This window comes from Cinclus cinclus, chromosome 3 (assembly GCF_963662255.1).
Source record: "Cinclus cinclus chromosome 3, bCinCin1.1, whole genome shotgun sequence".
Lineage (NCBI taxonomy): Eukaryota > Metazoa > Chordata > Aves > Passeriformes > Cinclidae > Cinclus > Cinclus cinclus.
This window is the reverse complement of record NC_085048.1, coordinates 85,885,909-85,911,038: the sequence shown is the minus strand read 5'-3', so window position 1 is coordinate 85,911,038 and position 25,130 is coordinate 85,885,909. Positions and strand designations below refer to the sequence as shown.

Below are 25,130 nucleotides of genomic sequence, written 5' to 3'. Positions count from 1 at the left end.
GTAGAAAGGAAAGCAATTGATTAACAATAATTCTAAATTCAGATTGCCCTTGGAGTTTGAGTCATTGACAGACGTGAGCTGCTTTGCTCACAGTTTGTCCTAGAGGGAGGAAAGCGAGAATTCTCTGATGTGCTCTCTTTCATCATCAGTCCTGTGTTCCCTTCTATTGCTCCGTCCCATTTTTCTGAGTTTTGTTCTCCAAAGTGAGAGGTTTAAAACTCTGTCAGATTCCGTTTTGGTCTTTTTTTTTCCTCTCAATTCCCATGCTAAGTCACCTCATCATCCAACATCCCACTCTTCTCACTTGCCAGCTGCTTCCATCAGTAAGTTTTTAAGCATTCCTGAATTTTGCATCAATTTTAGAGAACTATGAAAAACAAAAGACATCTCAATCAACTCATCTGTTGCCTCTTCAAAGGCTCTTTGCCAATTCTTTTCCTCTGTGAGTATACTTATTAGATACTTAATCTGCCATAGGTCAGGTAAAACAGCTCAGGTCCCATTGGATTCCTTCAAACAGATGATGCTTCAACATTTTTCTGAAATTCTGACTCAGTTAGAAATTAGGTGGCTAGTTCATCATATTTTCATTAGCCAGAAGCACTTTGCACTTCATGTGAAAGTGTGAACCAGATGCTCACCAAATCAATGAAAACAAGAAAGACACCAATACATCTGTTTTACCAAATGTTGGAGAATAAGGGCTAAATGAACTTTGCAGCTAGGACTTTTGGAATATAAAGACATATTGCAAAAGTTAGAAATAAGCATGCTTTCCGAACTTAGCTCAGAGCCTTGTCTTTTATCTGTGTGTGTATTATGCAGTAAGACACAAAGTTAGTCCAGCTGCAGCGGCTTGACCCCAGCCAGGTGCCCACAGAGTCACTCTGACACTCCCCTCTGTAACAGGACAGAGGAGAAGAGTACTACGAAAGGCTCATGGATTGAGATAAGGACAGGGAGACATGACTCTGTGGGGAGAGTATTTTCAGGGCAAAACATGCTTAACTTGGGCAAATTAATTACATTTATTGCAAATCAAATCAGAGAAGCATAATGAGAAATAAAATCCAGATCTTGGAACACCTTCTCCCCACTCTTCCTGTTTTTCCAGGCTCAGCTTAAGACCCAAATCCTCTATGTCCTCTCCTTCAGTGGCACAGCAGGACAGGGAATGGGGGTTGCATCAGTTCATCGCACACCTTCTCTTGGGCTCTTTTATACACAGGGGGTGGGCTCCTCACACTCTTCCACTGCTCCGGTATGGGGCCACTCTCATGGGAGATTGTCATGAACTTGCAGAGCATGAATCTTTTACACTGGCTGAAGTTCTTCACAAAATGCTCCAGCATGTGTCCCTTCCACAGGGTCACAAGTCCTGCCAGCAAACCTGCTTCAGCATGTGCTTCTTTTGCCTGGGTCTTCACATCCTACTGAGGTCCTGCTTGAGCACAGGCTTCTTACGAGCTGACAGCCTCCTTTAGGCATCCACCTGCTCCAGTGTGGTGTTGTCCATAGGCTGCAGGTGCAGGATCTGTGCTCCACTGTGAACCTCCCTGGGCTATAGGGAAGTAGGCTGTCTCACCATGGTCTTCAGTGTGGGCTGCTGGGGAGTCTTTGCTGTGGCACTTAAAGCACCTTCTCCCCTTCCTTCTTCACTGAACTTGCTGTCTACAGCGTTGTTTCTCCTGCATATTCTTACTCCTTTCTCTGTTTGCTGTTGCACAGTGGGGTTTTTTCTGTGGTTCTTAAATACTTAGAGCCAGAGGCACTACCCCTGTCACTGATGGGCTTGGCCTCAGCTAGCATGGGTCCATCATGCACCTAGCTGGCAATTGTGGATACAGGCAAAGCTTCTAGCAGGTTCTCACAGAATCTGCCCCTGTAGCTTACCACCACCACCAAAACCTTGCCATGTGAGCCCCATACTGATTTGTACTCATGTTTCCAATGTAGAGAGAAAAGCACAATTTCCCATAATATATTTGGGGTGGGTATTTGCATCACGTTTTTCAAGCGTTCCTCCATAACCTGAGGGGTAGATATGTGTTGCTTAATTTAACAAGAGCCAGGGTTCTCATGTAATGTGTGTTTCAGCAAGCACACTATACAAAACCTCATATGCTGCAAAATTTTTCTGGGAATCCCATGAACCTTGAGAGAAATGCCTTTACTGTTCTTTTGTATTAAGACCTGCAAAAAAACAGCATTATATTTATAGGTAGCAATTTGATGTTACAAATCAGAGGACGTGATAGATATGGTAGGAGCTGCATGGTTGGACCCCAATTCCTTCTAGAACAAGTTAGAATGAGTTAACACTCTGATGTCCCCTCATTGCTCTATTTTTTGTTGTTGTATAGTGTTTGAACAATAAAATACTCTGTATATTGAAACCCAAAGCAAATGAGAAAGACATTAAAGCTTCTCTTATTTAATCTTGTCACTGACAAATGGTTCCTCTGCCAAAAATAGGTTATGAGAGGACATCATGACAGGAATGATAGATTAAGAGGGGATACGTGATGGGAACAAGGGGTCATCTCCTTGTTCCTGTCATGTGTCAATCACCTCCCCAGTAAAAACCTGTATAATACATTCAGGTTCTGCTGACAACATGCAGACTCATCATCTGCAATTCCCTCATAAACCTGGCAAAGAGAAAGCGCATACTATTTAGCATGTGTGTCCATTTTTACCATGCATTAAATACACAGGATTAACATCATTCAGGGCAGGCAAACAGTGTTTTAAATATGGGAAAATAGCCATTGCAATCCATGGCAGGGTTAATATGCTCTTTCTTATTGTCACATCCAGAGATGCTTTGTTGAGCTGGGGTGTGAAAGTAGTATGCTGATAATAAATCATATCAAGTGTTTCAAGATTTATGTAAGATGTTTATTACTGTTTTCTGAGTGGAAATTTGTAGTAATGTATGTAATGTTGAAAGATACAGATGTGAGAGTTGCTTTAATAGCACTGCTTGTGAGTCAGAGATGTTCTTAATTAAGCTTTTGTTATGTGCTGGGGGGGAAATCAGAATAAGGAAAATTCCTCCCACGTTTGCAAGAAAGACAGTGGAAAAAGGGAAGGAGTTCTTTTGCTGCTGAGTTTTGTCTCTTGCAATTGATTGCAAGAACTGCCCACTTACGACGCAGGCAAGATGAGGTTGTTGGTAGATGATGACAAGATAGTCATAACATAGTCCTTACTAATAGGTCAACTAGGAAGAGTAGTGACATGTTGGAACACTGGAAGAAGTGCGTTATGGGTTGTATATTGGGCCAGAAATGGAAAAATTGTGTCAGATGTTATTTTTTGGTGACAGCTGCTTTGGAGAACAGTCCTTTTGAGGCATAACAGTACCATCTCTCACTTGTTTTGTTCCATTCATCAGTAGAGTTGTGAAAAATTGAATCCAAAGGTTTGATTGCCTTGTTTTAATAAGCCATGCTGCTTGGGGTCAAATTCTCTTTTGTTTATTAGAACCTTTACAGTCTCATCAGTGGGTTTACCTACGTGAAGGTACAGCTACTTTGTGTCTTACTGCTGTAGTACTTTTGTAAGGGAGAAGTAATTTCCAAATTTTAAAGTCTTTATTTTAATTAGTTGAAGAATAGTGTTATAGCTACCTGAAAGTATAAGAAGAAAAGTCTGCATAAATAAAATATTAATAAATCGCTGCTATTCCCCTTGCCGTGAAGCTTCCTCCGACTTTCATGAGCATATTTTGAGCAGAGTATTGAGGATTCTGTGCTTTTTACTTTATACCAAAATCAGTCAAACTGAAAGGATTCTTCCTGCTTGGGATAAGGAAGCTGCTATATAATCTCTGGCTGTGTCAGTTATTCTGTAGGTGCTGTGGGAGGTTCTCTGAATCACAGTCAATTCTGCAGTGGGCTTCCCCTGCCCTGTGGAAGATACGGGCAAGCAGTTGAGAAACAAAGAAAAAATTTAAAAAGCAAAAACACTTGTCTAATTGTAGGAAAGACTTCACTGCCACTGCGAAGTACTTTGAATCTGTGTAATGTATATCACAGGCTTGAGCTTGCTGAGGGTACAGCCACTATAAAACCATGATTTGAAAGCCATCTTCTCAGACCTATGTTGGCTATGCCCCATAGATCCTTTACGTGGTTATATGGAATTTTAATACAGAAAATTTAAGTACAAGAGTGCTTTGTAACACACTTTTCAAAGCTTGGATGGAAACAAATTGTTGCTATTAGGATGGGGATCTTGAAAATGGAATCAGAAAGAAAACCTTGAGATTTAGTAGCTTAAGGCAGTAAGTGATTTTCATTCCCTTTTTTGTCTTCAGATACCATGACTTTTCTGTAGCTAGCATGTGACTGGAATATCCACAGGGTCCTGTGTGGTGCAAAGCAGTTCTGTCTTGCTGTGGCCTGAGAATTATACAAAATTTTTGCAGCCCTCTTTTCTGTGAGATCTTGCTGTGTCTCTGGCCTTTTGCATGGTATCCACAGGGTAATGGATGTCTTGCTACAGGTACTTCAGTGGTGTCCGTGCTGGAAAAAACTTGCTTTTTCAGGGTGCCATCAGTCATCCAGTATAACTTACTGCAAAAGGATTGAGGTTGAATATTAGAAAAATAGCCTGCCTGCCAGAGTAGTGAAACAAGAAACACGAGTGTGTTGTGGAATTTCCCTCAGTGGAGATTTTTGAGAACCATCAAAAAAATGAAAGCTGAGGATGCCTGAGGTACATGGGACGCTTCCCTAGTGCAGGGGACTGAGCTCAGGAATCTTCTCAGTGCCTGTCACTTGGGCTTCTGTTATTCTGTGGGAAAGGAACAGAGCTGGGGTTGAGCAAATATTTAAGAAACAACTTCTGAAAGACTAGAAATCCCAGTCATGCAAGGTTCTGTTTCATCATAATGTATGTAGCTTTTGCAAATATTATAAAGAGGCTGCTGAACTTCTCTAATCTATCACAAACACTTGCTTAAAATAGTGTCATTTGGGATCTGTCTGGTTTAATAGTTACCTCTGGGAAAAGAGCTTTGTCCTGAAGTTTTTACAATGCTTGTTTTCCTTCTTCACATCACAACACCGTTTCCTTTCCAGGGAGCTGACAAAGGCCAGCAGCTCAGGTGTTGACCCTGCAGAGAGGTCATTTGGCCCCGCGGATACTTCCATAGCCTGGAGCTCTGTTAGAACAAGCTGTGGCTGTGTAGCACTGTGGAAGTTCACCTCCCACAGCAGCCCTGACTGTGATGGTTTGTCTCATCCCCCCTCCTTTCACTGAAGACAAAGCACAGTCTATGAGTGTGTGTCACCAGAGCACCCACCACCACCACTGCCACCACGAGGGGCTGGCCGTGCTCCGAGGAGCGCGGTGCAGTGGAATTGCAGGATGTGTTGGGAGACTTGCAGCAGTGGTGGCAGAGACGTGAAGTCCCAAAGATAGCTTTTCTGATCAATACAATCATTTGATCAGTTACAAGAAACTTATAATAATAATCTGTCGTATTATATATGTAGTTCCTTAATTTAGAAGATGGGGTTTTTTAGCTCTAGAAAGTAGTTGATTTAGTGTGAGGTATTTCATCTTGTTAGTTCTGTCAGGGGCTTTACACTAACAATGCTAACACCAGGCTGCTAATACTGCTCTTTACTAACACTGTAGCAGCATGATCTCATTCTTACTGACACAAACTAATTTAATTTTCTGCCTGCAAATTTATCAAGTCAAGGCACAAAAATTGTTCTACATTTTGTAAATTACTACTTTACATTACTAGTTAGGACATGAATAGACACATTAAATGTCATGGACTAAGCTTTTTCTCCTGAATAATAGCTTTAGTATTTGCCATATGTAGAATGCATTTCCAGTTCTTTAATTTCAATTGCAGATTTGTTGACATAAGGGCATTGTGTTTAGAGTGAGGCTGTTTGTTCCTCCTGAAAAATAAGACTTGAAGACTGAAATAACCTTAGTTAGCATTAATTTTTGGTTTTTTTGGTCCTGTTGCCTGCGACATCTCCTTTACAACTGAAAAAGCACTAATGTTTGGGTTGTGGAAAAAGGTTCAGAAGTTGAAACTTTGTTCTAAAAGCTTTGAGACGTGAAATTCACTTTTCAGAAAACCTGCCATGCAGCGATAAATTCCCTGTGGTATTTCTAGTGATATAACTTCCTTTGTCAAATAAATTGTAATATGTAAATTGTAGTTACAAGTTGTTCCATTGTTTCAGGAATACCGTTTTTCTTAAAATCATTAATGTCACCAATAAAGAAATTGAGAGGAAGTAGGAGGGATCAGCCTCTGGTTTGCTTTCTTTGTGCGTCTGACAGCTGTTTAAGTACAGAAATTGCTATATCCACCTTCCAAAATGAGATCAGTACCCCATCATCCATGTGAGCTCCCAGGGATCTAAGAAATGGACCACATATTTATATCCACCCCCTACCAGTGGTCCAGTTCCTATAAAACAGAATTCTGTCAGTTAAATATTAGATTTATTAAACTGTGTTGTATGGTCACTGGAGATGACCATCTGTAATTCCATGTTGTTAATACTTTTGTCTTGTGTAAATTGTCAATAATTACGTGGGCATTATGGAGATAAAGTGCAGAAACTTGAGGGCTTATTGTGAAGACTTTCTTACAAAAAGTCTGAGTTATTTAAAGGAAAATTTTGTCCCAGCAGGTATGGAAACTAATCCCTCCTCACCCCAGCCCCTGCTGCAGCTGAGTGGATGGGCTGCAGCTGGGGCAACCCTGGGGGTTCACCCAGTCTCTTCAGGTACCTCACTCCTGGTTTTGAGCACTTGGTCCAAATTGTTGCCAGCCACCAAGGCTGGGATGTTTCTGAAAACTAAATTGGACTTCTGTGTATACTGAAATTGCAATTGGACCATCAGTATCTATGAGACTCTTTAGTAATTAGGGACATTAAATTCTCCTTTATTAAGTGTATTGAATGAGGAAGTATTTCTGTTTGAAAAGATGTGGGGAGTTACTGTTGTCCCTTCAGCTTTTGGTGTGCTTATGAAGGTGCTCCCGATAATCATTATGTAAAAAACCTTTGATTCGTGTATAAGTAATCATCATGTAGCTTTATGGTGCTATTGGTGTTTTGGTTTGGGCTCTTTTTTAAGAAAAGGAAAGTAACTGGAGTTCTCTAACAAAAATAAGTGCCTGTCACAGCCCAAATCAACTCTATCTATGTGCATGTCAAGGGAAATTTTAAAATACATACAGGCAGAATTTGTCTTTTAGACAAGCATTTAGGCATTTGAAGGTAAGCATGTGTTTGAAGGCAAATACGTTTGAGCCTCAGCCCATGCTACAAAGCCACCCACCATATTTGGGCTTGATATACTTTAAAATGGAATTTATTCTTCAGTGAATTTAGTAAATAGCTGGTGTTAGCAGACATGTCTAGACACATATCTCTTTTAAAACTCACCCATTCTGTGAGCATATTTTTCATTTCTTTAGTAGCAATCAGCATCTTTGTTTTTGTTAACAATATGATGTTGTTGAAAGATTTGATTCTCCTATTAAGCAAGAAATTTCCTGTCAGGTCTCTTAAAGCAGATTTGAGATACAGTAAGGAAAACCTGTATGTTCCTTAAGAAATAGTCTGGAAACTAATATAATAATATTATCTAGATGTAAATAATTCTTCTAGAAAAGGACACTGAAAAATTTCATGCTCTTTCTATGACTGGTAAACTATCTACATAATTTCTGTGCTCATCAGTAACAGCTTTATGAAATCATATCATTTTACCTTACTATTTTTTTCTCTAAAAGGTACAGAATTTTGTTGCATGTGTTTCTACTAAACAAGTCTCTTTCAAAAGAACAGGTATAGAAATTCAAATATTTGGGGGTGTTTAGCTTTTTGTTCATGGCGTGTTTTTGTTGGTTTGGGTTCACTTTTTTTTTTTATTTTTCCTTTAAAATAGATTAAAGTCTTAAAGGCAAAATCCTGTAATGATTTCTGCCTGGACAAATATCAATGACAGTATATATACTTCTACTGTAAAGCCCAGAATAGAGTTTGGGAATAATTCTTTGAGTTCTTATTTTGATGCATAATGATCTGGTTGCACTCCATCCTGAATCCTGAGAAGTCCTGGATATTTCTGCCCCTTCTCACTTTCCAACATATTTTTAGACAAATTGCCTCTCCTGCTTCAATCAATATCTATTTCTCTGTTTAGGCACTATATAGTGCTAAAAAAAAAAAAAAGCTCTATTTCAGTACATACATACTAGTTAAAGTGATCAGGCTTAAAATATGATACAAAATCTGTTATTTTTCATCTTCAGCAATGAGAGATTAGTACGAATATTGTTCCTTTGCATTTGGTGTTCAGTTAAACTCAGGTGTAATTACTCAAGGTTGTTCTTAAACCAGCTAGCTTTCTGAATGGTGCTTGTAAGGTAGGGATGACAGCAGTGTGACAGCCAGGAGATGCCATGGGTGAAAATCCCCCTATTCCAGAAGTGCCCTGAGGGGGGTCAGTGTTCTCTTGCAAGGGGTTACATGGCAGCTCCACCAGTTGCCCCATTACTGATGTACATGGCCCACACTTTGGTTTTGATAGGGCAGAAGCCATTTAGCTAGAGATTCATTGTTTGTTTTTCTTCCACAAATGCTGACTGGTAATAATCACCTCCAGATTCAGAGAAGGGATCAGCATTGTTCCCATTTAGAAATCAGCCTCAACAGCAATGAAGAATGGTGGCTATCCCCTCTATTTGTGTGTAAGCTCTCCTGCTCTTTTTCTGCCTTACTTTTTTCACATTTTTTGGTTGTTGTCAGAATTGTGTGAGTACTCAGAACATTGAAGCTGAGACATGGAAATGGCTATGCAAGGTAATCTTGTTGCAGTTAGTGCTCCAGGTTGAGCCCTTCTCATTTATACTGAAACTGTTTTAGCATGCAACAAGACCTGACACAGTTGAGCCTTTGTTATTTGGTGTACAGGTCTTCCTCCCCCAGTCTTGTTTCCTTAGAAGGTTGCTAAGCCTTATGCATCACTTTCCTTTCTTTTAAATTTTGAGAAATTACTTTTAAGTTATGACTTAAAATTCATACTTAATGGATACTACACAATGAACAGTGTTAAATGTAGTTCAGACAGTTTCATTTTGCATGTATTTATGAGTTTTGTGCAATTTTTCATGCCAGATAGTTGTGACTTTTATAGCACTTCCCTTGGAGCTTGGAGTTAAGCCTGCAAGTCTTTTGAGCCTTTAAAATTGTAGGCATTACATATGTATGTACATATGAGTATATAAAAGCAATTATATGCTATTGTTTTTCAAATAACTCAAGAGTTACTCTTGGCTACAGTGAAAAGAAGCAGTGGCATTGCTGGGTATGGTTTTGAAATAAAATTAGTTCTAAATTTGCCAGTTCTCAAGTACAATCATATGAAGACGAAACTCAATGTGCTCCATCGACAGCATGTTGGAAATTATAATTTCTTACTGCATCTTTTGAAAATAAAATGGAAGAAATGCATTTCAAAAAGATAAACTGAATAGTATAGAAGGCAGAAGGACTCCAAAACAAGGAACACAATGTACATTACATAAAGAAACAGCCTTTATTGAGGAAACGACATCCCTCTGTGACTATTTAGTAGAAATACCATGAGAAATTGTTTATATTGAAACTTGCTAATATTCTAACTATGAAAAATTCACTTAATTTTAACTGTTCTGCTAAGAATAGAAATACCATGTACAGTAGGCAGTATGCTAATGGTATTTTCTAGAACCTTAGTCTGTAAGACTTTTTCAAATATATTTAAAAGGCCAATTTTGTTTGCAATGCTAGTATTTTCAAAATAATGCATTGAAAACACTAGTCTTCTATATCATACAGATTTTGAGGGTTTTCCCAAATATTCCCTGATTTCTGGTAGCAGTTTCTAATCTTTGCTTTTCTGCTTGTAAATGATATTTGGGAAGAGCACTGTTGCTCCCTTCAGAAGTAGGTGTCTTCAGACAGATAAATTAACATCTCTAGTGTGGCTGTTCAGTATGAGATAAATGGATTTTAATTTAAATATAGACTACTGTGATTTCTGCTAGAAATAAGTGCTTCACAACCCTGGGTATGAGCCAGAACAGATGTGATCATCTGCTTCTGAGTCACCTGGGACAGTTCCTGCCTGATTTTATGCCTGTGGCCCAAAACAGCAGTGTGAATCACAGGATTGTTAAGGTTGGAAAAGACCTCTGAGGTCATCAAGTCTGCCTGTTAACCCAGCACCTCCATGTTCAGCACTTAACCATGTACTTAAGTGCCATATGAACTTTTTCTGAACACTTCCAGGAATGGTGACTCCACCACATCATTGGCTGCCTGTTCCAATGCCTGACCAGCTTTTCAGTAAAAAGGTGGTTTTTTCCTAAAATCCAGTCTTATGCAAGATGTTTTGACTGAACTTAATGTTAACTTGAAGTTAATGTTAAGCTTGAGCTGATTTCTCTTGTGACTTCATCTCCTGTGTTGAAAGGCTCATGTCTAGTTATCCAGTGGGCATTACAGATGCACTGTAATGTCAAATGCTTGTTTAGCCTGGGGAAAAGGAGCCTAAGAAAAGACCTTTTCTGCTCTCTAGGAGGGTGGAGTGATGTGGGAGTTGGTGTCTTCTCACAAATAACTACTGGTAGAAGAGGAAATGCTATCAAGTTGTACCAGGGGTGGTCTAGTTTGGAAAAATTTCTCAACAAATTGTGTAGTCATGCTTTAGAACAGGCTGCCTGGGGAAATCACCATCCTTGGAGATATTTAAAAGACATCATGTAGGTGTGGCAGTTAGGGACATGGTTTAGTCATGGCCTCGGCAGTGCTGAGTTAGTGGCTGGACCAACAGACCTTAGAGATCTTTTCCAATCGTAATGATTCCATGATTCTATGCTTCTATGCTGCTCCAAGCCCTCTAAATGAATACTTCTGCTGACTGACAAGGTGGGGATTGTCCACAGGATATAATGGGAGGTGAAGTGGTGGCAGAGTCAGTGCTCTGGAACGTGCAGATCATCTGTGCATTTCAACTCTAAAGCAGGGCATGGTGCATGGATTTGGCCAAGTGCTGGTCTTTAGTGACTGCAGAGACTGTTTGAGGCCAGCTGGATAATGGACCTCCAGCATTAGACAAGATAGACCAAGAAAACTACATTTTCTTGTGCTGTTAGAGGTTCCTGCTCACACAGTGATGCTGTTTGTGTGGAAGTGATTTTTTGATAATTGAGGCTGCAGCTTAATCTGATACTTTCAGATGTATTGCTTGTGTCTGTTTTCAAGTCAGTGCATTTTTGAAAAGGATTATGTTTGATTGTCCTACCTAGTACCTGTAGGTACTAGAAGGGAAAAATGGAATTTCATTAAAGCATTAAATATAGAATTGAAACTAATGCAGTGAAATTAGTTTTAAGTCTTTGTTGGTAGAAACAAAGCAGACAAGCAAAAAAACCCCAGTGTCATGGTAGCGTTTATGTAGCCAAAACAATAGGAGGATTTTCATGCTCTGTGGAGTTACAAATGCTTTATCTGTGAAGAATTGCACTTAAGATGAAAAGAACAGAAAAAAACAGTACTGTAGACTGAATATCATACCAGATGTGTATTGTGCACTGTCAGAAGATCTTGCTCATTTCATGTAAGGAGGCAACTTTTTGGGAAACCTTTCCAGAAGAGTTGGATTTTTTGGGGAAACCTTTCCAGATGAGTTGGATTTTAACTTTCTCACATCCAGGCTGTGCATACTGTAGCAAAGTCTACAATCTGTATGATAACCAAAAGAGCAGGTATGTGTTAATATAGAATTATTTCCTGTAATAGCTTTTAAAAGACTTCCAGAAGCTCTGTAAAGTCAGTAAATCGTTCAAGAAGCTAGAAAAATAAATCTTTTGTTGGATTTACAAGTACTTGTTGCATATTCTTTGTGGAAGACAAATAATATGTAACAAGTAGTTGAAAAACATTCTCTTAAGGAGCTGTGATGCTTATTAGATGTTAGTTTTGCTTAATAGTTAAAAATAAAAAAAATTGACAACATAAAAAGAAACATAATTGGAAACTGTTTGGTATTTCTTATCTCTGTATTGAAGGGCGACCTACAACCATTGCTTTTTGGTTGTTCTTCAGCATAAATAAAGGGGTAGCTCTGTGTATGAGGTGGTGTTTATTTACTCAGGGCTCACTTTAGAATGGAGGAGTGCCACTCTGGCCATCCCACAGATGTGTCATCTTAGGGCAAAAACTGACTCAGAGTATGAAGTGTTTGTAAAACATTAATGTGTATGGAGCTTAGGCTCTTCTGTGCATAAATAAATTTGCTGGTGTGAAGGAGTTTAGCCTTTGCTCTGCAGTGAAACACATTGGTCTCCGTTTGTTCATCTGTGCTCTTTTATTTTTCCCAAGATGACAATCCATTGGCTTAATTTAAGACAATTTTCTGGAAATTCTTTAATCAATGCCTTTTATATTCACAACCCTCAAAACCCGGATTTATTTCAATGCTTGTAAAAGAATTTGAGACTTTTATACCTTGAGTTGTTCTCGTTGTTCTCATTTGCATTTTATATGTGTTATTGTTAGGTACTGTATACTGTTGTGTGGATAACTCAATCATGTACAGAAAAAATTGGATCAGACTGAAGCTGGTGTTTTTAGGCCATTGTAGTGATTCACAGTAGCTGAAATTGAAAGAATGACAAGTGTTAACTAGAGATCCAAGTGTTACATGCAGCAAAGTATTGAGTGCATAGATGCAGTTGGCAATGGATGACTGAATATGGTCCCCTCCAAGTCTTATATTCTAGTTTGCCAAGGCATGAGTGGCTCAGGGAATGTTTGTAAAATCTGTCTTCCATTAATAATTGTGAACTGTTCTTTGTTGTTAATTCAGCTTCAGCTTTTTCTTAATGCATACAGAATATTAGGATGCTGTTCATGATACTTCTCAAAAAAAAAAAAAAACAACTCAAAAAAAAGCAAATACACTCTGAAGAATTTTTTTTCCAAATGTTTTCACTCTGAATTATATAAACTTCATTTTATACTTCCTCTGTCATTAAATCTCACATACAGTTAGAATAGGAATTTGTTAAGAAGAACTATTTCCTTCTCTTGAACATTTTGCTGAGCCTGTATTAGTATCACAGTGAGTTATTAGAGTCTGAAGCTCAGATCTTAATCAGGAATTCTACAAAGTAGTCAATTCTGGATGGAATTTTTTGTTCTGCTTGATAATACACACTTTTAGTCAGCTATCTTGCACTTGTATCAACATTTTCTGAGTGTACAGGAACATGGGCATGTTGAGATCTTTTTCTTCTCCTAAAAATCAAGTGAGGTGAAAGTCTGAGCTGTTAGGAGAATCTAACTATAATTACTGTTAAGAGGTTGTGTGTGCTTGATAAAGTGTAGAGGACTTAATCCCAATTTACCTTGAGTTTACAGATGAAGCTTTAGAAGAACTAGAAGTTCCTGTACTAGGCAATGAAAACCTTTGCCCTCTGGTAATTGATGCTGAAAATTAATTAAAATTACCCAAAACTTCAGGAAGTTATTTTGCACTGCAGGGTACAGAGGACTATTTTTATTTTTGAAGAATGTCTACCTATGCGTAGCATTTGAGTTTCCCTGGACTTGTGTCCATGACAGCCAGTGCTTATTGTTTTTCCCTGTGTTTCAGCACCCAAGGACAATGAAGAGCGTGTGTTCCGGGAACGGATGCGCCCCAGGAAGCGCCAGGGTGCCGTGCGGCGCAGGGTGCATCAGGTTAATGGACACAAGTTTATGGCCACCTACCTTAGACAGCCAACATATTGCTCACACTGCAGAGACTTTATATGGTATGGAGTAACTTTGGCTTTGCTTTCTTTGCAACTTCGAGTTGGGGAGCAAGCAGGAGGTTGGTTAGAAACATTCCTGTTTCGCTGAAGTGGAAATGGTGCCTAGCAGTGGTTCTTTTCCTCCTTATTTTGACATTAACCTGTCAACAGTGTTGCAGGTGATAATAGAAGGCTGTTAAACTCCCATCACAAGTATTAGAATTGGTTGTCTTTGTGGTTCTTCTCCCTTGAGCTGCAAAGTTCCTTATTTCCCTATCTAATGCGCACTAAATTCCAGGTAGACAACCAGTCCACTATTATGTAAGTGCCTAAGTGGAGATTTAGACTTAATATTAGACCTTTACATTTTGTCACAGTGACAGGATTCTTTGTTACGTGACTAAGAATCGCCATCTTTCTTCTAAGAAATGCAGAGCTCCTTTACATCCAACTAAAGTTAATGGAATATGGGTATATTATGCTTCTAATGACACAGAGATTTTGGTGCTCAGTGTACACGGTCTTTATTATTATGATGTATACCAAGAACTCCCTTTTAGAAATTATTTACATTATTTTGAGTATTTTCAATTTTCAGATAGGGAGAAGGGGTACAGACATTCAGTTTTCAGTTGTTTTTTAGCAGCTCTGGATATTTTCCAAAGGGACCTAGAGATACTGATTTACATGTTAGAGCTGATGTAATTGACAGTAAATATTTCTTAAGAGTGTGTAATGAATCAGTCTTTCTTAATGTAAAATGTATATGAAATGTGCATGAACTCAACTGCATTCCTCTAAGAAGTGCCTGTGGGTTAGGCTTTATGTTGGCTAAGGTGATTTCAAGCAATATTGACAAATGCAATCTGTCTATTTAGAGGTCTCTTGGATGTTTGTCCCCTTTCTGTGCACCCTTTGGCTTTGTTTCAGTGTAGTAAATGTGTCTGTACTTCTGACTGCCTTCATTGGTCTCTCATCCTTCCTGCTACCTCTCAGCAGCTGGAATGTTCTTAGTCCAGGCATGCAATTGTCAGATAGTTGGTTATAAGGAGCTTTTCTTTAAACATGTGCACATCCAGTAAAGGGAAAGAAAAAATGTTTGTGTTTTTAAAAGTATTTCCTCTTCATTTTCTAAAACACTTTATTGTTTTTCAGGGGTGTAATAGGAAAACAGGGATACCAGTGTCAAGGTAAGAGAAATTCTACATAAGGACAGTTTAAATAGATTTATTATAAGAAGTAAGGTATTTTTATCAGGTATTGTATATGAATTGTATAAGAATTTAGCACATGATGATCAGAATAAAGTTTGTCTCAACAAGTTATACAGTCTTTGCACCAAGTCACAGTAATTTTTTTCAAAACTGTTGGTCTTTAGCATTATATATGTAATAAGACCTCATCTAATAGCCCTGAATATCAGATCCCAGACATCTCTTCATGTATATCCATCTAGGGAACCAGATCTACAGATGTTAGCTTCTTCATTTTTCAGTTCTTGCATTTTAAAATTGAGAGCTCTTTATTCTGCTTAAGATTCTGTGTTTAAAAATTGCAGGTAATTCTGAAGACTGTAATTTAAATAGATGAGATAATTATAGAGGTCATCATTTGAGAAAGTTATAGCGAAGACTGCACAAGTGCTTCATTTTCCTCTCCCATTTTTCAACTCAATTTCTCGTACTCCTACTTCTTTATGCAATCACCTCTTGGGATGATGTGTTTGTGCTTAATTCTCATCTAACAAGTAGAAACTATCAAGTTAGTGATGATTTTTCAGTTACAAAAGACTTGATGAAATCTCATAGTAAATAAGTAAATGCCAATTTTTAAATAGAGCTTTACATGGTATAATAAGAATTACTGTATTAACACACAGACGTACCTGGAGAGGTACCTTGGCTTCTGTTCTAATGTTTTTTTCTTACAACAATGACCAAAACTGGAGAAAGTAAAATTCATTACTTCACTATGAGCGCTTTATTTTGTTGAGTGACCTTGAATTTTACATTATGATAGACCTAATAATTGTTTATCTTATGTCAGATCTGCAAATGTTATTCATTGATTAAGTCATCAGGATGTATTCTTGTATCAGGATGTATCAGGAAAACGATTTTGCCTCCTGAAACCTTTTACTGCTGTCAACTTACAATAATGTGTTACAGAAAGAATATTCTGAGTTCTCTTTTTTTCTTTTCTTTTGACTTTTACAATGAATTATCTTTATATCTGTTTTCCTTTGGAAGCTTTTTAAGCAGGAATTGTTCTTGCTGTCGTGTCTCATGTAATGTGGAGATAATGGACTTCATCAGATAAATAAATCACATAAAAATCGAGAAAAATTATGGTTAACATTTCAGAAGGTTAACATTTCATTTTACAGATTAAATACTTAGCAGATATGCTTTAGTTATCTTAAAATTCTTTGGTCTTTTGAAAGTCCATTATCTTCTGCCTTTGTAAACCAACTTTTTTGGTTTACACCAAATCACCACCAGTCACTTGCACACTTTCAAGTCACAGTGGTTCTAGTCTTCTGAGATCAGACTTCTGCTTTAAAATTCGTCTTCATGAAAACTAATTATTTTATCTGCTTTTGTCATTCTAGTTTGCACTTGTGTAGTTCACAAGAGATGCCATGAACTTATAATAACAAAATGTGCTGGCTTAAAAAAGCAGGAAACTCATGATGAGGTAAATGTTTATAAATTAATTTTCCTATATAAAATCCTGTCTTTGATCTCTTCAAAGTAATGACATCTCCTCTGTTTAATCAATAGATGCTACAGACTTTTGTGTGCCCTTCTGGTCATTTTGTGGTGTAGCTTTTGTTTTGGAATGCTACATTGCTGTCACAGTTTCATTTATATAGGAATTATCATACACAAATTTATTTCTAATTATTTTACTTCTTGTAACATCTGAGCTCAAAGTTTTCAAGGGCTCTTTCCACTCCTTTTAATTTTTAACATTCTCTTCATTTCTGAGTTAATAAAAGTCTTGTCAGTTTAATTCAGAAGAAACAGGCTGGGATCCCTCATCCCCCTGGCTGCATTTTGTGTGGCTGAGCCATCAGCAGCTGATAGGAGAGCTGGGATGCTTGGGTGGGTATCTGGCACCAACGTAAGAGATTGACCAGAATTTGCTTGCAAAGTCTCACCTTAACAAAGACTACATCCAAATTGTCAAAATATAGTTACGCTTTTCAGTTTTAGCCCTTGAGTATAAACAGTGAATGCCTTTTTTTTTTTTCACACAGAAGTTTTTGCTTCAACAGAAAAGCAAACGTATTCTGACTGTCCTGTTTTGTGCAACAGCAAGGGCCTTTTCTCTTCCACCGCGGGCTTGGATGAGGTGGTCTTTGGGTAATCACAGTTCCTTGGCCACACAGAAAAACTACATTTCTTAATTTCATTTGTTAAAAATCTACATTCATATGATTGGTAAAGCCTAACTTTAAGTCACAATTGGAGTTGTATGTAACAGGGGAGTTGTAATCTATTTTTTCATCTTCAACATGAGTATGAATGAGGCACTAACTCATGATCTCATTTTTTCTGTGCAATTCACTAGCATTTTCCTTACTGGAATCTTTCTGTAATGTCTGGTCCACAACCAGTATATTACCTCCAAAATCTGATCACATGCATAAAATTGTGATAAAGGACTGTGTTGGGGCTAGTGCTGGTTTTGTGTAGTACTCACAGGAATATACAAAATCTTGTGCAGGTTTATATTCCCAGGCTCCAGACTGGTGGAGACTTGCATACTTTGCTGATGGTCTCATTGTTTAGAAGGGGTACTAGATCACTGGAGAAAAGCCAGCGGTAATAGAAAAGGGAAGGAAAAACATAAAAATAAATCTCCTGCAGTACATTGGTCGCTATGAAAATGTATCAATGACATCCTTTAATTAGTAGGTAATCATACCTTGAAATCCCTGAACACAACAGGTTATCATTGTCATTGTCATAATCCAAAGAAGAGTGGGATATGAAAAGGTAAAGGTTTATGATATATTTCTTTTTCTAGTCCTGTATTAGTTTGGCCTCGTGTTCCTAAAACAATTGGGAGTGACTTCCTTGCCTTCCACATTGAGATCTTTACTGATAGCTATGTATTTGTTGTTCCCAAAAGTACTAGGAAGTAGACTTGGGTCTTTATCTGTTGGACAACAGCAGCCCTTCCCCCTCTTTTCCCCAGATAAAGTAGTGAAAAGAATTCTGGGGTTGGAATATATCAAATGCAATGGTCATCATCTGAGCACAGATCTATTCCATCTCATTTGAATTCTGTGTGGTTTCAAAATGCAACAGGCCCTCAGGATACACCGATTGGAAGGAAATTAATTAAAATGAAATATGCTGTGCTGTCCTTTTTCAGCAAGTGGGATCCCAGCGTTTCAGTGTCAACATGCCTCACAAGTTCAGCATTCACAATTACAAAGTGCCCACCTTCTGTGACCACTGTGGTTCTTTGCTCTGGGGTCTTTTGAGACAAGGTTTACAATGCAAAGGTAAGGCAACCACTTCAGAGTTTTTCTTTTTCTTTGTGTGACTTGTAGACTTGGAAAGACTTCAAGTCACTGTGTCAGCATGTACAGAAATTAATAGAAAATAAGTAGTGGAGCAATGTAAGGATTTCCATCATGGTTAGAACATGGTCCTTACCCTTTTGGCAACACCAGTCACTAAGAGATGCAGCAGTCAGACATTAAGAAACATGTTTTACACTCACTCCTGTGTAGGTTTATTGCCACACAGAATATTAGAAGTTAACAGAAAATTAGGAGCATGACAATTTACATACCTTCAGTTTATATGCCTTTTGTGTTTTCAGGTTTGTTAAACTTTTCACACATCAGTATTTCAGCTACTTTTCCCTTTAATACAATTTTCAAAAATTGCTATTCTGTATTGGTTAGAGTAGGTAGAACCAGTCCTGTATGCCCATGTCCAGAATATGAGGTATTCTGATACCCAGCTAAATTGTCCTTTGTAATGGTCTGCTTAGCCCCTCTATTCCAGAAAATAAAGGTTTCACTATGTTCTGCCACTTAGGAACTATGTACTCTGTACAGGAAATGTATGGGAAAATATGGCTGGAAGGTGCATTTGTGTCATTTTAGTTGTCAAAAATGTTTGGTTCCATATCTCATTGTTTCAAGCAGATTTATATAATGGGTGAGAAAAGAGTATGAACAATTGCAAAGTAAATTAATATTTTAGAAATAGTTAATAAAATACTTCAATTTGGGGGTGGAAGGAAATGATGCCATGAAGGAAATTATTATCAGGTTCTTAGGAAGTAGTGCCTAGTGGAATGATAAGCATTTCCATTTTGTTATGCCTTAAGCATAGATAGATCCATCTTCATAAATACAAAAATCATGTTGTGTACACTTCTCAACAGCAGAAACATGGGGTCGCGCATATATGTATAAATAACTTATCTATAAAAACACATCCTTTGCAGTATTTAGGATGGCACATAACTGTAGGTGAAGGTCAGACCTGATGTTTCATGTCACAGGTTGCTGAGCAGCAAGGGAAGGAAGAAAATTTCTTTAATGGCAAAGTTATATACAGTTAGACTTCCCTTTTGGTTCCAGCTAGTGAACAGTGAGGAAATGTTAGGCTCTAAATGCTGCTACTTTGCAGCAGTTGAAGATTTTGCTCAAATGCTGTCTCAATTATGGTGGAGATGCATTCAGTGAAGACTTTTCAATTAAATCTGGGCTTTTTTTCTTCTTTATAACCAGAACTATAATATCTTTCTACCTGATCCAGGCATACATGAGTTCTCTTTCATATTCTAACTCAAGTACCATACTGCTTATTTGGTTATTTCTGGATAATAAATAAAAATAAATAAATAAATAAATAACTGTTATATCTCATACTGTGTAGCAGATGTGTAGAAACAATATTGCAAAGCGTCTGTCTCCGTGTTCATAAAATTATTGCCTGTAAAAACGCAGTGTTTTCTGCATGAAATCTAGAACTTATCTGAACTGAAAATGTTGTTTTCTCTGTGCTTGGCTTTCTCTCTTTAACAAATGCTGAGTGACTCCCTTCTTCAGAGATGTACTTCCTTGCCTAATGTGGTTATTAACACCATGAGAAGCATGTAACAGTTTTGTTCTTTTCCAGTTTTTGTTTTTTGCACTGTTTGTTCCTGTGCATCTTCTTACAAAATATATTAATGAAGTTGGGCTGTACAAAATTTTCCTGCTATTTCAAGCAGTTTGGCTCCTCCATGTCCACTTTTATGGATCCTAGCTCAAACGTTTTGCTTGCTGCTGAGGTTTTGTCACTGAATATATATTCATTGAAAATAACATGTTTAGCAATTTCTTTTTTCTCTTCTTATGATCTGAAACATACTTAAAAAGGAAGGTCACCAACTTTCTAAAGCACCTGGTTATGGTCAGATACAGTGTCTGGTTATAGTCTCAGAGGCAAATGTGTTTGTTTTCTGTTTAAAGGGCTGTAAAATAAAAGTGCTGTTGTTGAAAATATAGTGAAATGTACCTTTATAAATATATATTTTTATAATTTCCTTTTCTCTAAAAAATAAAGAAGTGAGGAATTTGAACCATGGAAGAATAATCTAGGATTTAATCACACGTGCACCTGTGTTCTCTTTATACCTTGCTCCACAAGAGGGCACTGAAGTCTCAGATAAAATATGTCATTTGCTCCTAACAAATCCGTCCTCCACGAGTTTTAATGGGTCTGTACTCTTGCCTCTTCCCTTTAATCTGGAAGCAAAGTAACCTTTTCTTTTCTCCTTGTAATAATATAATAGGAGATTTAGGGGAAAGAGCTTAGTAACAGGATTGCCTTCTAAATAAAGTAGGTGTTCAACCCTTAATTTTTATTAAAACTTAAAGCACTGTCAGTTTTATGGCTGCCTACATTAGAAGTTAATCTACTTCAGTAAAATAATGTAAGAAGTAATAATTCATAAGGATTTAATGTTTTGCTTTCCACAGTGGATAGTTAAAATCCAAGCTCTGAACAACTTTCCTTCTAATTCAAATTAAATTAAGAGTTATAGGATCATTCAATAATTTCATTTGTTCCCATGTCTGTTCTGGGCACTGTGTGAAAGTACTGTTCTACATCATCACATCAGAAGAATGATAATCAAGTTAATAATTTTGTATTAGCATTCAGGTGTCCCTTCAAATCCAGCTAAGCATTTTCCTACTGAGTTTGTATTTATTTGAAAAAGTTATTGATAGGTCCAATAAGATCTGATTTAGGTAAGGCAAATGCATGCCAAGATAGTATTTAATTTACTGTATTGCTCTGCATTTCATTTCAGTTTGCAAGATGAATGTACATCGACGCTGTGAAACAAATGTGGCACCAAACTGTGGAGTGGATGCTAGAGGCATAGCTAAAGTTCTTGCAGATCTTGGAGTCACTCCAGATAAGATCACTAATAGTGGGCAGAGGAGGAAAAAGGTAATTTTACTATGTATTGTCACATTAAAAAATTCAGATAATTATGACTGTATTATAACTTTATTAGTTGGGGTGCAGTCCTACTCCAATGACTTGCACAGTAATTTTTTTTATACCTCAGTACAAACCTAAGACTTAGAGTTTTGTTTTGTGAGTGTAAATCATCTGTTCTGAACTTTTCTGACCTGGTACAATGTTGCAGATCTGGAGTCTGTAATTTCTGGAAGGATTTCCCCTTTGTAATTTTGAGGAAGGAAATTTGACAGAGAGACAATGTCTGGCAACAGTTAAAAACATAAATGCCTGTTATGGCTTAGAATTGGCATTGAGTAATTGATTGATTGATTGGCAGACAGCACTACTCCTCCATAGTGTTGCAAATGTTGATAAACAAGCAATGTGCTGATTCTCATGAAGAGGAAATGTTTGCCAGATGACTGTTCTGGAGTTATCATGCCTGTTATGGGAATAACCAGGCTGTTCTAGAAATAAAAAGCATAGGTCACCCCAAGAACATCCAAAACTGATGGAGTTATACCTAAAGTGATGATGTGTATCCTGGATGAGAATGGACCCACATATTATGGGCCCACATTGTATCTCTGTTTGCATGATTGTCACAACAGACCCATCGGTCTCTCAGAAATAGGCAATTTGTGCCATAATTTCTTTAAACATTGACAGTTGCTTCTGTTCTTTTCCTGGCTTATTGCACACTGGGATCCCCTGTATGCTGTTTTAAAATGTTACATAAACTTAGGAAACTCGAGAATTAATTAATTGATCTGACACTCCTGGGAAAAGGTGTTGTTATGTTGTCACTACGTGAGGTGTAGTTTGCAGTGCGTGCTGATATATGTTATAGTTGAATGTATTTACTGGATAAATTTGAAGATAGACTTATAGTGGCTTCTGAAAATTTTCCCACTCACTGGGTATGTACACTATGTATATTTCATCTTAAGAACCTCTTTGTCTTTCAGTTGCCTGTTTTTTCTCTGTTTGTATTGTGGCTTCCATTTCGTGCGATGCCATCTGCTGTATGGCTGAGGTTCTGCCAGTGAGAATCCATAGGGATAGAAGATCTCCACTTTCCTTCATAATTCTGCTTTTGAACTAAAGTTGTTGAATTAAATTTCCTCATGGCACAGGAAGATCAGAGCTGAGTACCCCTTTTGGAATTTTTCTTAGCTAATTGCAGGTGCAGAGACTCAACCACCAGTTCCGGGATGCGCATCATCAGAAGAAGATAGGTCAAAATCAGCGCCAACATCTCCATGTGATCAAGGTCAAACAAATCTTTCTATTTCCTATCTAACATATTTTGTCATACATTTTCATAAAAAATAAATCTATGATCGTGAGCATCTGTAGATGCAAATCAACAAAGCAGTTACCACTAGAAATGGAAGCATTTAAAGTTATGAACTGTAAAATCTTTTTTAAAATGGCCTGCTTCTCATTTAATTTAAATCTGTCAAATTAGGTGGCATTTAAAGGGAAAATTATAAAGCAGTCATCTTAAGATATTTTCAAGTTTAGTACATGGGCCGTTTTCAACGAAATATATTTATGCAAGTTATATATTCTGTTGTAATACTGGAAGATATTTTAAGTAGTATCACAGAGAGAGAGAGGTTGAGAGAGAGCCTTTATTTACCTGAAAGCCCATATTTTAATAAGTTTTTGAGATAAAATTGGCTCCTTGTAATTCTATGTTGAACATTTGTAATAATGAAAACTGCTATCCAGACGGACTGTGCTAGCATGTCCATGTGGTCTCTAGAGGCTTCTTAAAATGGTGTTTCCTTTCAGCAATTTATTTTATCCATAGATTTGGACACAGGCATTTTAATCTTCACTGATGTGGCCTGATTTCATTGAGCTGAGCAGCTGATTGACAGAATGTATATGTCAGCAGCATTTTTTGAGTCTGATCTAATTGTTTATAAAAATCAGAAATCTGTGACATCTGAATCCAGAACTGATTTAAATTTGTCAACCTTTTGGTTTCACAAACATTTTTTTCATCAGATCATTATTTTTAAAAGTATCTGATGTTTTGCTTAAAACAATAAGAACAAATAATGTGTCCAAATTCTTTCTTAATTTGGCTTTTTTAGCTGCCCAGTCAAGTTGTTGCTTCCAAGGCCATCAGGCAGAAGTACCATACAGGAGCTCGGGGCAGACCCTGAGGACTTTTTGTCACCAGGACTCTCTGTATTTTAGTACTGAGAAACCTTCAGAACCATTTAGCAGACCTGAACAATTGCTGCTTGAAGCAGCACTAGGAAGTGGTCAAACACTTTATTGGCAGGCGTGTGATAACAGCTGGAGCCGAATAAGATGCTCCATTCATGTTGACTTCAAGGACTGGGACGCCCAACTATGCTTTGAACATTTGAAGACACAGCTTTAAAATACTAAAGCGGGAAGATGAGTAAGTGCTACAGGAAGATAGGGATACTCAAAACAAAGTACTTCTCTGTGGTACAGGAACACCCAAAGTCACTAGAACAACTATTTGGCTACTATTCTGACTTATTTTTCAAGTTTTGGATATGTCGTTCTCTTAAGTTCATTTTAAAAGGCCACCCTTCCTGTTAGAGCAGGGGTTTGGCTGGTTACTGTAAGGTAGAGAAGCAGTTTACTAAATATGTATTCTTAACCACAGAATGCTCTTAAATACAGCATTCAGAGATGATGACTGTCCCTCAACATTGATACAGAGTAATGAAGGCTGGTTGTCTGAGGGTTGGTTAATACTAACTTTTCCTCACATTTCTGCAGAAATCAAAGAGCTGGAAAACAACATTAGGAAAGCATTATCTTTTGACAACCGGGGAGAGGAGCACAGAGCAGCAGCTACCACGTCGACAGACAACCAGCTTAACAAACCTGGGGAGAATGGTGAAAACGGGGAGGTCAAACAGGCCCAGAGCAAGCGAATAGGTCTTGAAGAGTTCAACTTCATCAAAGTATTAGGAAAAGGCAGCTTTGGCAAGGTGGGTAGCTTTTTTTTCCCCTTTTCTTCTTTTATCTTTTTTTAAGCTAGTTTTCAGGAGTGGTTTTGACTGTACTGATTTGGAAGTGTTTATATTGACGTTTAGAAAGTGCTTCCAGCCTAGGGGCTTTCTTCTACCCAACAGATCAAAAGTATCAGTCTCCTGATGAGCTGGCCCTGTCTGTGCTGTAGCTCATTTTGTTGACTAGGTTCAAGCCTTTTGAAACAAAACGTCGGTGTTTCATTATTTTTGGATATGGCTGATGAAGACACACAGACATGCAGTTACATACTGTTCAACAAAATTGCTTGTGGTCAAGCAGGAAAAATCAGGTCAGGAGTAATGCTGTGGGGTTAATTCATTTTCCCGATAATTCTCAGTTCAAGTTTACTTACTTCACAGAACATTGTATGTACTTGTTTTTCCTCAGTGGGTGTGTTCAGTACTGGAGGAAGCAGAACTAAAGCATTTCCACTCAGATATGACAGGGCTTAGACAGCTGCCCAAAATACAGTGTAAGCAGCAGAGATGTGACTCACCTGATGCCTCCACACAGTAGGGAATTGGTGAGGGTGGAAGGGGCATTGCTGTGTCTACAGGGCTCGTAAGTTTTTTGTTTTTTTTTTTTTCCACACTATTGTGCACCATGGAATCAAAGAGGTGGACTGAAATATGAATCTGTTTCAGAAGTACACTCTTCCTTCCTTGATATTACGGGAACTTCACATGCAGGGGAACAGGGCTGAAGCAGTTCTTTTGTGTCCCTGTTTTCTAATTCTTTCTCTGAAGATTATCCTGGCTCCT

The 25,130-nt window shown here is 37.8% G+C and overlaps 1 protein-coding gene across 1 annotated transcript in view; it reads left to right on the top strand.

Annotated features, from left to right (window-relative positions):
• The window catches only part of PRKCE (protein kinase C epsilon), a 282,588-nt gene that overhangs the window by 160,017 nt on the left and 97,441 nt on the right, over window positions 1-25,130 (top strand). The window contains exons 3-9 of the mRNA XM_062489237.1: window positions 13,705-13,864; window positions 14,999-15,033; window positions 16,455-16,540; window positions 18,230-18,362; window positions 21,179-21,321; window positions 22,513-22,609; window positions 24,112-24,326. Coding sequence (XP_062345221.1) covers window positions 13,705-13,864; window positions 14,999-15,033; window positions 16,455-16,540; window positions 18,230-18,362; window positions 21,179-21,321; window positions 22,513-22,609; window positions 24,112-24,326 — 869 coding nt within the window. The remainder of the gene's footprint in view (window positions 1-13,704; window positions 13,865-14,998; window positions 15,034-16,454; window positions 16,541-18,229; window positions 18,363-21,178; window positions 21,322-22,512; window positions 22,610-24,111; window positions 24,327-25,130) is intronic.